The 13297-nt window shown below is 61.5% G+C and overlaps 2 protein-coding genes across 7 annotated transcripts in view; one reads left to right on the top strand and one right to left on the bottom strand.

Moving 5' to 3' along the window:
* ARID3A (AT-rich interaction domain 3A) overlaps positions 1-7350 on the top strand; it is a 65268-nt gene extending 57918 nt beyond the window's left edge. For 5 of the 6 annotated variants that reach the window (XM_090028099.1, XM_090028100.1, XM_090028097.1 and 2 more), the window contains exons 8-9: positions 382-474; positions 1078-7350. In XM_090028099.1, the coding sequence (XP_089884225.1) occupies positions 382-474; positions 1078-1256 (272 nt within the window). In that variant the 3' untranslated portion in view covers positions 1257-7350. The remainder of the gene's footprint in view (positions 1-381; positions 475-1077) is intronic. The other variant, XM_090028102.1, reaches the window with a different exon arrangement.
* A 350-nt stretch (positions 7351-7700) lies between these two features.
* LOC149853158 (uncharacterized) lies at positions 7701-12209 on the bottom strand. Its single transcript, XM_090028103.1, has 2 exons — positions 10993-12209; positions 7701-10485 (listed from the first exon to the last, which is right to left on the bottom strand). Exons 1-2 carry the CDS (start codon positions 11732-11734, stop codon positions 9857-9859), a joined length of 1371 nt encoding a protein of 456 aa, XP_089884229.1. The 5' UTR covers positions 11735-12209; the 3' UTR covers positions 7701-9856.
* Between the last annotated feature and the right edge of the window lie 1088 nt (positions 12210-13297).

Genomic DNA, 13297 nt, shown 5'->3' with positions numbered 1-13297 from the left:
GCCTCTAAATCGGTGATACCCGCGTCTCTGCTGGCGGCCCAAGCACATCAGCCCTGGGGGCCTAATCCTCCCAAGCAGAGGGTGGAGCATCATGCAGGGCAGGGGGTCACATTGGGAGCTGCCTGGGGCCTGTTCAGCCCATGCCAGGGCTCTTTCTCCATCACCCCCTGCTCCAAACCTACCCAATTCAATGAGATCGGTCTCCTTCGCCTCAGTGCCGCCTGCCCCGTACAGCTGAGCAGGCTCTTAAAGCCCCGTGTCCGTAAGTGTCCGGGGGCCGTATCATCCGGCCCAGTGAGCAGAGCGGAGAAAGGGGTGGTTGGCATAATGGGCCCAGGTGACTTGTTCTTCACCCTCTTCATCCCCTGATGTGTCCCGTAGCAGAAAACCGGCAGGATTCCAGCCTGAACCTGGGCAGCAACGGCACCAACAGCATCAGCATGTCGGTGGAGATCAACGGCATCGTCTACACAGGTAAGGGGGCCTGTGTGAGTGCGGGGCCCGCGGCTCTGCAGCCACTTCCTGCCCCAAAGCCCGATGCTACAAGGCACCCAGAGGTGGGGGTGCCTTGGGTGACCTGCCCTCGGGGACACAACGCCACTGTCCTACGGCTGGGGCGGCCGCGTGCATTGTGTGGATCGGAGCAGGTTCTGGGCTCGGCATCTGCCCAGACTCCAGCCTTCCCCAGCCCTTTTGATCTGGGGACCCGGGCAGCAAGGACTCCTCTCCGGGCGGTGCCCTGACGTGGCTGCCCTGGGGGGTCACAGGCTGCCGCAGCTGGAGCAAGAGTGGTGTCAAGAGCCTGGGCGCAGAGTCCTTCCCCAGCGCACCTCCCTGTGGGCCAGAAGGAGAAACTGAGGCACAGGGCAGAGCAGGGGATGGGACCCAGGCCTCCTGCACCAAACACTTGCTTTGCTGCAGTTCATGCAGGCTCTGGAGCAGCCTAGCAGTTCCCTAAGGGGAGAACAACCCGAGGCAGCTCCAGCAGACAAGGGCCTCCGGGAGAGATGTCTCCTCCTCGCTGCTGGGGGGGTCCAGGCTTCCCGACCACCCCTCTACTTTATCCTCTCTCCCCAGGTGTGCTGTTCGCTCAGCCCCCCGGCCCTTCGTCCTCCTCGCTGCCTCCCTCCACCTACAACAAAGGCAACACCAGCACCAGCCGCAGCACCAGCGGAGCAGGCAGCGCCCCTCCGGCAGCTCCCCCGGCGGGTTTGTCAGCCCCTCCGACCTCGACCTCCAATAACTCTTCGCCTTAGCCACCCCCTTCCTCCCCCCCGCCCCGCGGCAGCGCCTCATCTCGCCAAAACCCTAATAAAACCCAGCCGTACAGAGCGCTCCGATCACAGCTAACGCCAAAAAAAAAAGAAAGAAAACCCAAGAGCCGCTTGCCTCTGGCTGTCCAGGGCAGGGGCTGTTCACTCTCAGCCTCCAGAGGGTTTGGGATGAAAATGAGCAAAAAGGAAAAAAAAGCTTTAATTTGGGGGGGGGGTCATTGAGAATCTGCCCGGGTCCCAAGCCGGCGGCTTGTGACGCGATGCATTGTAATCCCAGAACCGATTACCTCACACACCCGCCACATTGCACTGGACAGGAATGAACATTATTCCTACTTCGACTCGTCGAGGGTGGCCCTTGATTTGACCCCGGGACCCCTCCAGCCCAAGGCAGAGCCCTGCGATTTTTTTTTCATGGAAACCCCCCCACCCCACCCCCAGCTTTCCCCCCTTCCATCCTTTCTTTTTTTTATTTTATTCAGGTTGGGGGGTGCAGGAAGGCCTCGGGAAACTGGGGTGACGTTTTATTCCTTTATTTTATGAGCGATGTTTGTTTGAGAGACGTGGAGTTTGACCGGGGGGGGCGGGTGGCGTTTGATCGCGTTGTTGCTCTTGTAAATAGCTTCTATTTTATTTGCTAAGAGAATCGAACCTTAACACACAGAATTATATATATTCGCGTTTGTTCAGGGAGACAGAACTCGGGAAAACTTGTAACCCCTTTTGCCCGCCCCCCCCCCCCCTCGTTGCTGTCACCCCCCGCCCGTTCCGGTCCGTGCTCCCCTCTTTCCAACGCTGCTGACGCCCGGGGGCTTCTGAAAGCCGCCGTTGGCAGCGCATGAGCTCAGGTGTTTGTAGGCAGGGGGTGGGATGCGGGGGGAGTCAGGGTTGGCAGTCATGGAGGGACGTGGGGGGGGCAGATCCGTGTTTCTTAGGAGCCTCGTTTCTAGCACTGCCTCGCATGGGGTGGGGGGGATTCTGCGTTCCTAGCACCTGCTTGTTTCAGGGATAAAAGTGAAAGGGGGGTCGGGGTCCCCCTCTGCTGCTAAACCCGCTCCGCTTATGCTGGATCCCCAGGAGGTGCGCGGCCCCGATCCGGCAAACGGTGCCGCTGCGCGCTTGTTGGGAGGCTGTGGGGGGCTTCAGAGATTCGGAGCTTAGCGCGTGACTGTCCGTCGTCCTGGCTAAGCACAATTGGCGAGGCCCCGAGGCAGCCAGACGCGCGGTTGAGGCCCGCGGGTGTTTGCAAATGCGTTGGGGTTCAGGGTGGAGCAGCGTGTCAGTCTGGGGCAAGGGGGAGCAGGGGGGTGTTGCCTGCGAGTTGGGGGGCTGGGGGGTGAGGCTGGTCGCTTGCTCCAGCTGTCCACTGCCCTGGCCGGCAGGGACTGTCCGTGAGACCAGCAGCAAGGTTGGGTCGAGGGTCCTCAGCTTTCGAGGCAAAGACCTGAGCCACTTTGCAGAGGGAAGGGACGGGAGCAGGGTGGGCGCGGGGCCCGGTAACTCGTGGGGCTGCTCGGAAGAGTGCAGCTGCCACCCTCAGCCTGGGGGTGCACATGGGGTTACCCCTAGTCCCGGCGCAGGGCCTGGGGCGTGTTAGGAGCCGAAGCGCGGCCATAGCCATGCCCCCCTTCACCTTAGTGCCATGATCCCAGCCCAGCACCTGCAGTTCCAGCCCCGTCTCCCTGATCTGGACGGGATTTGGGGGCTGCCTGCCCCTCTGGCCCTTCTGCGCTCCCGCCCCCCCGGCTCCGAAGGGGCTGGGGGGCGGATTTACAACGACGCTGGCGCCCTGTTTGCCAGCGCAAGAGCTGCTCCTGCCCCCGCCCCGGGGGACCTGCCGGCCTGTCGCGTTCCCCACTTGTATTTTCGCGCAGTCACTTAATTTCTCAGTGGAGAAAATTAGCCGAGGGGCAACCTGTGCTCGGATGCGCCTAGTGCGCAGCACTCTCCCTGTAATTAGATCCAGGGAGCAGCCTTTAACGAGCCTGGCGCAGGAAGGCTCCCAAAGGAGAAAAACAAGGTTCCTCTAGAGAAGAAGCGCCATTTTGGAGACAATCGGAGGGGGGAGGCTGGTTGAAGCCAGCTGGAACGGAGGTGCGGAGCCTGACGCGTCCCTAGCTGGGAGTCGAATTCAGGATCAGGCCCTAAGCCCTGTCGTACATGGGGCTTTTTGCCTGAGCTGGGACAGGTCAGAAATCTCCCTGCCTGGTAGCACTTGGCAGCAAACAGCGTGATGCTTGGTCCTAGGTAGGGTGTCTACTGGAATAGGGAGCGGGCGTGAGTCTAACACAGGGCCGGACATCTGCCCAAGGGCCAAGGCAGTGATACGTCGGAGCCCGAACCCCCCCTGCTTGGCCGCCAGTGGCGAGCCCAGAGCCAGCAGCTCATGGTGCAAGGGGTCGGTCACGGAGGGGAAGCTGAATTGTTTCCCTCGCGTGTTTTCCTGCTGCGTTTGGTGCTTTGCTGTTTGATCCGCAGGCTCTGTTCAGGCTCCCGCTGCGCTGCCCGGAGTCAGAGAATCTGATCCAGAAGCAGGCGGGATCAGTGGTGGGATCCCCCAGGCTTCGAGCCGCTCTGCGCCTGCTGGGACGGGGATTGCAGAATAACGCCCCGCCGCCTGAGTGCGGCTGCGGTTCCTCGTCCCACCGGTGGCCACCACGACAGCGGCTGCTGCTCTTACCCCACGTCGTTGCAAAGAGGCTCCGAGCAGGTCCGGTTGTACCGGGAGAAATATAGCAGTGGAAATGACACCGCTGGTCGCCAGCGTTGCCCTCCCGGGAAAAAACTGGGTGGGCCGGACTTTGGAACGGGGCAGGGATCTCTGTGCGAAGCCGAGGGAGCAAGTTGCCTTGTTTTCCCGGAGGCATGTGCTGCGGCGTGCCGGCTGCCTTCATCCGAGCGCACGGTGTAGACGCGCGTCCCCCCCCCGCTTCGCCACGTTCTCGGTGTGTTCGGCCGCCGGCCCCCACACTCGCGCCTGAAGCAGCCTGCCGGGGTGGCGGGTGGGTGAATTTTTGGGCAGGGAAAGAAGCGGAGCAGATAACTCAGGGGAACCGGATGAATGACTCAGTGAATTGCAATCAGGTGGTTTCTTTCCACCAGGGAAGCTGCAGCACAAAGGGGGAGAGAGGTTTCCCAGGCACGTGCTGGATTTTAAGGGCTGAAGGGCACAGCAGCCATGTTGGGATCTGAACGTGGGGAATCTGTGCTGGGACCCCTTGAAAAATCTCCCCCATCTTTCAGGGTCGCGTCTTACGAGCTCGCATTGATTGCAGGGGCCGGGCGCTGCACCAGCCAGCCCTGAGCTCTTTGGTCTTGGGCGCGGACAGGGGAGATGAGCCACGATGGGGCGACGGACCACGCGCGTGGGAAACTTTGTGCCCACCCTCCAGGCTCGTCAGGGCCCAGGAGCCAGATTTTCACGTGTTGGATGGAGGCTAGGTGAGCCCCAGCTGGGTGCTGAGCTGCCGCACGGCACGAGGGCCTGCTGGGAGCATACGTGCTGCGAAGGGTGGGGGAGCAGTGCCTGCCCCGCTCCCACCTCCGTGTAGCCATGGGCCTCTGCTTAGCTCAGGGACTAATTTCTAACCCTGCCCGTAACCCCTCGGTCATCAGGGAGGTCCTGGCTTGACTCATCGGTGGTCTGGAGCCGTGTCCTTCTGGGGCTGGGGAGAAGACTTGCTCTCTGGGAGACACCCAGGCAAGTCTAAAGAGCCCCAGCCTGTGAACAGTCCTGCTGGAAGGGCGCTACCTGCTCAGTCTTGTTGCCCCAGCACCTCTCTGCCCCCCCAGCAGCAGCTGGGAGCCTTTTCATCCAGCAAGACCCCCACCCCCATTGTCAGATCTGGGGTCAAACCCATCACAACCAGTCCACCCCCCCCTCGCCTGGGGATCCAACAGATTTATGTGCCTTCACGCTGCTGGCCAGTTGCTTCTCACTGGACCCGTTCATTTTAAACTCGAGGACAATTTGTGGTCGACTTCCCTTCCCCACCGCCCCAGTACCGTGGCCATGAGTCCATCCAGAGGCTGCTTCGCTGCTGGGATCTTGCTCCAAGCCGGGGCTGCGGTTTGCTGTCCAACAGCTGTCCCGTGTCCGGCTGTCTCTGCCTTTCTGCAGCTGGGGGGGTCGGGGAGAGCGAATTCACTTTAGCAGCAGCTGGGAGATGCTCCTGTTAGTGCCTGAGATGGGGGAGGTCCAAGGTGTCCCCTTCGCAAAGGTCACGCTGGAGGAAGGAAGCCCACCCATGCCAGACAAGCTGTGCGCCCTCCAGGCTGGGCTCAGGTGAAGATCACTGAGGCAGGTCTGAGCCAGGTGATAGGGAGGGACCCAGCCTGGGCTCACCCTGGTGCCAGGGAGCAGGGATCAGACTGGGCAGCAGGTACCCGGGCTGGTGGAGGTGGCAAGGAGGGGATTCATATAAAGGGCCTGGGGTTTTTCCCAGAGGAGCCTCTCCCCTGACATGCAGGCACTGCCGGGTGATCGGTGGCCCTGGGATTCAGCCTTTGGGATCCCTAGCTCACAAGGGTCCTGTAGGGCAGAGGGACCCTCCCCATGTGATGAGCTGGAGGATCTTGGGAGCCCGTTCAGGTAAAGGGAGCAGCACCCACCTGCACTTCGGGATGCGCCTCCAGCCCTCTCCTTTCACCCCCCTGGACTTTGCCCAGGCCAGGGGCAAGCTGCACCCCCATGGACATACAGCCACACAGCGCCCAACTCTTCTCATAAACACCTCCTAGCACTTCTCAGCCGCTACCCTCGTGGCTCCGGGACCTGGCTTTTGGCAACCCCCATCCCAGTTGGCACGCTGCACTGATCCAGGACCTGCCCGCGTCTCCTAGGCTCCGACTTGTACTGAGAGGCGGCTGGCAAAGCCTGACCGGTGGGACCTGTGGGCTCCTACCGGTGTCACTTCTTGCTCTGAAACAGCTGCGGTGAAGCTCACCCGAGCCTGGAGCCAGCAGCCGAAATCATCCTGCCACACCATTGAGATTAGACGCAGCCCCTGTCCCGGCAGCTGGATCCATCGGGCATCTAGACCAAGCCAAGAGCCATCCTCCCACCGTGTGCCTCCATGCCCAAACCTCTTCCCCGATCCCTCTGAAAGGGACGGACTGGGGTGCCTCCAAATCCAGCGTCGCGGAGGGGAGCTGGCCGTTAGCGCAGAATCACTCAGCCGGCGCCAACCTCGCTTCTCCGCAGACCTCTGGGCAAGCAGGGGCATCGGCCCTTGCTGCTGCCCTCCGAGCCCGCGCTCAAAACGGATCCTAGCGAGACGGGAGCGCGTTGCTATTCTGTGTATAAGAAGGAGCCTTAGAAAGGGGTCGCGGGTGGCGGGGCGGGGGGGAGAAATTCTATATCAAATTCTATATATTGTGTGTGTTTGCGTGTGTGTATAAAGCAAAGGAAAAAAAAATAATAACCCCCAAAGCCGAACAAGGAAAACCCTCCTCTTTTTAGTGTAAAACGTGTTTCTAATGCAATCGGAGCTCTCGAGGGAAGAGCCGGGATTGTAACTCAGGGGACGAGGACCTGCTGTCCGCTCAGATTGTACTGGGGGGGGGGGGGGGGCGGGGGGCCGGGAGCGGGGCAGGGCGGTGCTGCGCTCGCTGTGTCATTTATTTCGAGGTTCCAGTCGGGAGAGGGACGGGGGCAGGAATTCCTGGTTCTTCGCCCCTATTTTTTTCGCCTTAAAGTTCCCCAGCGCGGAGGGGGCAAAACCGGCTTCTGGGCTGGGGACCGGGGGGCTCCGGCCAGGGTAGCACAAGGCCTCGGTCTCCTGCCATCGGGCCGCGGGAGCACCACGAGGATGCCTTGCCCTGAGCACTACTGAGATGCTGGGCTGGGGCGTGGGGCTGCCCGCACCCCATGCCACGGATCTGGGGGGGTCAGCGAGGGCACCGCTGGCCTCTCCATCGCGGAGGGACCGTCACTGCCGCTGCTTCTTGCTGCTGCCCCTCGCCCCCTCGCAGGCTGGGTGGAGGAGGGTGGGATCCGGCAGGGACAGGCCACGCAGCCCCAGACGGAAAGCTCCTTCCCTTGCCTGGCCGACCCCCCCCCCCAGATCTCCAGCCCAGGGGTCGTCTGATCCCATCCACCTGCTTCTGAAAGCCTGTCTGGAAAGATGGCACGGGGCTTTTTGCTGCTAGGACTATCAGATGCCACTTTCAGGGCTGGCCCGACTACCTTGACCAGATACTCTTCCTGTCATTTGTTCTTGTGCTGGGGGTGGGGAGGGGGGGCGCGTTTAGATCTATAGTAGTTTTGCATTTGTACAGTCACTGTTGGGGTTTTTTTCCCCCCTCCCCTTGTTTTTTTGTTTTTTGTTGGGTTTTTTTTTTGAGAGCGTATTACATTCAGCTTTTATTTCTCTCTCTCTCTCTCTCTCTTGCATATCGATTAAAAATCAGTTTCTCTGGGGTTAGAAAAGGAAAAAAAAAAAGGAATGAACACAGCTTGCCGATGCATTTATACAGTGTGCATATCTTAACTCAGGAAAAAAAAAAAGAATATATATATAAAAAACAAAAAATAAAAAAATAAAAACCACATTCTACCTCTGATAGCGGCGGGACCCGGACTTCACTGTTGCCAGGTTCCTGCAGTGAAATATTTCAGTTTTGCAAACATTCAGGTGTTGGAACTTTGATTATTAAAAGAAAAAAAAGAAAAAAATAAAATAAAAACACTGAAAGTTTACATTTTATAATAACATTATTATACAGATTGTATTTAAACTTCAGAATATTTAAGACAATTGTAACCCTGTAAAGTTGATGACATATTAAAAAAAGAAAAAAAAAGAAAAAAAAAGTTCTGACTTTTAAAGTTGTGGTCTGATCTCTCTCTCTCTCTCTCTCTTCGGGCATCTCATCTTCATCGGCTGGGTCCTCGACTCTGTTCCCTGGAAGACGATTGTACAGTGGGATCCATGTGCCCGTGGTACAAAGTGCTGCACAAACACAAAACACAGATTGACGCAATGCAGAACATAAAACCTGCCATTTACTGGGTCAGGCTGGGCCATAGGAGACCTCCCTTTCTGCTGAGTACGTGTCCAGTCCCGTTTTTGAATCCAGCTAGACCAGGGGTGGGCAAAATGCAGCCTGTGGGCCGGATGTGGCCAGCCAGGCCATTCTGTCCGGCCCACAGGGCCCCTGAAAAATTTAGAAATTAATATTAATTTGCCCAGGGCTGCCTGTCGTGCAGCCCTCGATGGCTTGCCGAAACTCAGTGAGCGGCCCTCCGCCCGAAATAATAGCCCGCCCCTGAAGACTGTCAACTTCCACATCTTGTGGCAATGCGTTCCACACTTCAACGACATACTGGGTGACAAAGAACTTGCCTTTGGTTAGCTTTAACCTTACTGCCTATTTTATGACCCCTAATTCTTAGAGTAAATATTAAAACCCTATCTACTTGTCGCCATATAGTTTTTGTAAGCTATTATCATGACCCCCCTGCAAGCGTCTCCTTTCTAAGCTGAATAAGCCTCTGTAGCCTCTCCTCATCGGGAAGCCCCTCCGATAATGGCACACAACACAGATCGTAAATTCATAAGAAAAGTACACCTGGAAGGGATCCCAGGCGGTCGCCCCCTGCTCAAGGTGGGATCAGCCCTATCTAAACTATCCTATAGAGTTACGTCCACACGTGCAGGGACGTGCACTTGTAGTGGCACGAATTTGTGCCTCCGCGCATGTGCCTGAACATGCAGTTTGTTGTGGGACAAGTTGTGCCACTTTAGGCAATCTGCCCTTGCCCGGCTCCTTGCGCCTGTGCTGTATGAACCAGTGGTTTCACAAGCAGCTCACGGCTACTTGCCCCCAGGAGCTTCTCGAGCCGGGCCAGTTGGAGTCGGGGGACACTAGCTCCCTGTGCCAGCTGGACTGCTGCAGCAGCCCTGACCTAGTGTCCCCTGTACCCACCACGGGCACTGCCACCTTGCTGAGATGTGCTGCTACCTGCTCCAGCATCCTCCCCGACTCGGACCTGCAGCCCCAGGGCTGCATCCAGCCACGCGCGTCTCCCGGTGCATCCGGGGCGGCAGAGCCAGCCAGCCAGGAGCCTTGTCGCAGGTGAGGACCACCCCCCATGATGGTGGCAGAGGGCGTGAGGCCATTGCCGCCCGCTTGCAGGTCCACCCTGCTGAGTAGGGCACCAGCTTGCCCACTGCCCACCCAGGGGCCTCCAACTCCACCCACTGCCAGGACCGCAACAACGCAGGTAGTGTGGCTGTTGTGAAAACAAAAGCAACTTTATTGCCTTTCCGTTTCCCCAAAACTTCCCCAACGCCAACAGCTCAGCATTGCAGCAGTACCCACGTGAGACCATTCACCCCCCCACCCCCCTTCCCCTGCACAAACCCATTCAAAACCGGAATTAAACTGCAACTCGTTACTAAAGAACCAGGGGGAGGAGAGAGGGTCCTTAGGGGGGAACACCAGGGGAGGAGGGAAGCAGGTTGGCAGCCCCTCGGCCCGGAGCCCTGGCCCTGCGTGCCACCGCCCTGTGTGCGGGGGCCGTGCCAGCTTGGCCAGGGAGGAGGATGGGCGCTCCTTCTCAGAAGCACATGCTGCAGCTAGGCCCAGGACCGGGAAGGGGAAGGCAGGAGAGGTGCCCCTCGACGGCTGCGGCGGGCCCGTGGGGCTTGCTGGGGTGCCAGCTGAGCCACCAGCCAGGCAAAATGCTCCCAGACGGGCCCTGCCCCTGCTGGGGGGGGCGCAGGAGCCTGCACCAGAGCTGGAGCTGGAGCTGGGGCTGGGGCAGGCTGGGGCACAGCGGCAGGAGCGGCCGGGGCAGGGATGGCGGCCAGGAGCTGCTGCGACACCCTGCGCTCCTCCTGCACGGCTGAGCTGATGGAGGCCCGCAGTTGCCGCAGCTCCTCGTAGCTGTCTTGGGCCAGCTGCTGCTCCTGCCTTATCTCCGCCACGAGCTGCTGCAGGGCCGCCCTGCCGGCCTGTGCCTCCTCCTGGGCAAGGGCCTGGTCGCGGCGGAAGTGGCGGAGCTCGGCCAGGACCTGCTGGCGGAAGGCCTGGGCCTCGCGGAGGCGCGCCCGCTCCGCCCGCAGCAGCTCCTCCTGGATGCGGTCCCGCCGCGCGTCCTGCTCCCGGCGCAGGCGGCGCATCCGGATGGCCCCCGGCGTGCGTGAGAGCGGGCGGGCGGCTCCCCGGCTCTGCGCGGCGGGCCCTCCCCGGGCAGAAGGGGTGTCTGTAGAGAGAGCAAACGCGGGGTCGTCGTCAGCCGCAGCAACGGGGCACGGGGCGAGAACGGGGGAGCAGCCTCGCGCTCGGGCGCAGGGGAGCTGGAGCAATGCAGCTGTCCCCTCCCACCATGTGCGCGGGCATCCTGCTGCTCAAAGGGTGCCCCCCGCTTGCCCAGGGTCCTGCCCGGAGGGATCCTCCTGGGGACGAGCGTCAGAGCCGCCCCAGCCTGCAGCACCCAGCTTCTCCCCCTCCCAGGATAGATGCAGCATTGCCATGAGCCCCGGGCTCCAGCAAGTGCAGAGTTCAACCCGACGGGCACGTGGCCCCGGTGGTGAGGCCACCTCCCCCCGTTCGTGAGAGTCCTGCCCCTGCCCGGCGGAGGAGCGGGGCTCGGAGGGGGAGGGAGGGAGGCGAGCTTGGGGCACACGCAGGGCACGACCCCCGGGGAAGAAGGGAAGGGCAGGGGGGTGGGGAGAGGCTCCCACGTCCCCACGCCGTGTGCGGGACTTACCGGGCCTCGGGGAGAGGCAGTCACCTCGGCTGGGAGACGGTGGGTCCTGGTCCCCGGGTGGCTGCGGGGAGCTGGAGCCAGAGGTGACCTCCGATGGGGGCGAGGCCTCTGCCGACCAGCGCGACGCCGCGGGCAGATCCTCCCCACTCCTGTCACCGTCCTGCAGGACCTGGGGGACCTGCGGCTCTGGTCTGGCCTCAGGGCTGGCCACGGCAGCGGTTCTCACTTGTGGCGCACGTCCCTCCTCGCTGTTGCTCCCGGCATGGCTGGGCGGCGGAGGGGCGGCCGGCCTGGCAGAGGGCCCCGCTCCCGGGGACTCGGGCCGGAGCGCTGGGCCGGCTGCCACCGGCTCCGCTCCTCCCCTGCTGGCACTGGGGTAGCCGGGGGGCTTGGTGGCCGTGAGGCCAAGGATGCGGGCCAGCTCCTGGTAGTAGGGCATGGGGAACCGCTGCGTCCTCGAGCGCCGGCTGGCCCCGCGCGCGGCGTAAAACTCCTGCCGCAACCCCTTGGCTTTGGTGCGGCACTGCTGCCACGTCTTGCTGTGCCCCCGCGCAGCCATCTGCGTGGCGATCGCCCGGTAGATGTGCTCGTTGCGCTGCTGTCCCTGCGCGAACTGCCGCAGCGTGGTCTCCTGGCCCCAGATAGCCAGGAGGTCGATCACCTCCTCGTGCCGCCACCCCGGTCCCCGGTGCCGGGCCTGGGCCGAGCCCTGCGCCTGGCTCCCTTCCCCGGAGTCAGGCATGGTCCCCGCAGCAAACCACGGGGCCTCCTGCCGCTCCGGCTGCCTGCAGCTGGCTCAGGCTGCGGGCGCGGCTGCCCCACGTGCCCGGCTGCACCGCCGGCCCCGGGCTCCCGTGCAGGCCCGAGCCAGGCCCCGGCTGCCAGGCAGACTCGGCGGCAGGAAGCTGCGAGCTCTGCTGCACTTCTGATTGCTCCAGCACGCCACGCAGCGTGCCGGAGCAGCAGCGGCACAAACGGAGCATAGAGACGCGCTGGCCGGCAGCCAGAGCGTCTCCCCGGAGCGCCGAGCCTCGGTTTGCTCCGGCGCATGCCACTTGCGTTTGCTTTGCCCCGGGTTTTTTTTGCCCCGCTTTTTTTTTGCAGCAGCCCCCTGGGAGGTCCCCCCCCCCTTCCCTCGGCCCTGCCCCGGGGGAGGTTGCAGGAGCTGCCCTGGAGGCGAGCCCCATCTGTTATTCATGCCAGAATAAAAAGGGCGATACCCATACCGGCTGTGCCGGTTTCCTGATCGCGGCCAGGGCCGGATTAACCCTTTCGTGGGCCCCAGGCAAACAAACTTGCGGGCTCTACTTAATGCAGTATATTAGTGCTATTTTTTTTTTTTCCTGCTCAGTAACGATCGTATGCAACGCGGGCACAGCTGGGCCCCTTCCTCACTTCGGGCCTGGTTTGCCTAGGCGTTAATCCGGATTGTGGCAGGCGCCCTGTTACCGCCCCGCTCCCCCCCAGGCTCGTAGCACCAGCCCACGTTGCGCTGGCAGGGAGCGAGGCAGAGCTGCATGGACTTGCCCCCTGGCTCCCACCCCAGCTCCGGAGTCATAGAAAAGCAGGGCTGGAAGCAAACCTCCGGAGCGAACCGGTCCACCCCGCTGCTGCGGGTAGGATCACGCCTATTCAAGCCCTCCCAAACAGGCCCCTGCGCAGCAGACGGCGCTGCCCGAGCTGGAAGGGGAAGCCAGGAGTCCCCTGCCCCCACCACTAGCCCGTGCTGCCTAGTCCCAGGGCGATCCCAGGCCCCACACCCACCGCCGCACCACGCGCCGCGGGCAGCCGGTCGGGAGCAAGGGGGAACGGGGTCAGGACTGACCATCCACGTGAACTAATGGATCCTGGTGCAAAACTGAGAACAAGCGCTGGACGAGACGGCGGCCATCAGTTTGGGGAGGCCGGTTGGTTGCACTCGTGCAGCCGCGGGGGGCGAATTTTGTATTTATAAAAATAAAAATGAATGGCAGGGAATATTTGATACTTTTCATGGACAGGGCAAAGTGAAATTGAAATCAGAAATGCTTCTAGGTTGTCAACGTGATCCCTCTAAGGGGCCCCAAATGCCTCTGGGACCCCCCTGGCCTTAAGGTCACTGTTGCCCCCTGGTCCCCGTGGGTGCTATAAGCCCCCGCGAGCCAGGCTGGAGAACCACCCCACCAGGCTTCTCCACCATCCAGGCTGCACAAGCTCCCCAGTGCAGACAAGACTGCCCCACCTCTCCGGCCCAGCCAGGCTGGTCTGCACCAGGCGGGGGGACTGCATGTTCAGAGCACCCCCGCTCCAGCACACAGCCCCCACC

The sequence above is a fragment of the Crocodylus siamensis genome, chromosome 14 (assembly GCF_052110815.1).
Source record: "Crocodylus siamensis isolate JL-2025a chromosome 14, ASM5211081v1, whole genome shotgun sequence".
In the NCBI taxonomy this organism is placed as follows: Eukaryota; Metazoa; Chordata; order Crocodylia; family Crocodylidae; genus Crocodylus; species Crocodylus siamensis.
The sequence above is the reverse complement of the archived record's forward strand: the minus strand, read 5'-3'. Positions and strand labels throughout refer to the sequence as shown.

What these genes read in the sequence shown, in the direction of transcription:
- LOC149853158 (XM_090028103.1), bottom strand. Translation starts at nt 11,734, where the DNA reads ATGCCTGACTCCGGGGAAGGGAGCCAGGCGCAGGGCTCGGCCCAGGCC. An exon ending in CTGCCTCTCCCCGAGGCCCG is followed by an intron (nt 10,486 to 10,992) that starts GTAAGTCCCGCA and finishes CTCTCTCTACAG; the next exon opens with ACACCCCTTCTGCCCGGGGA.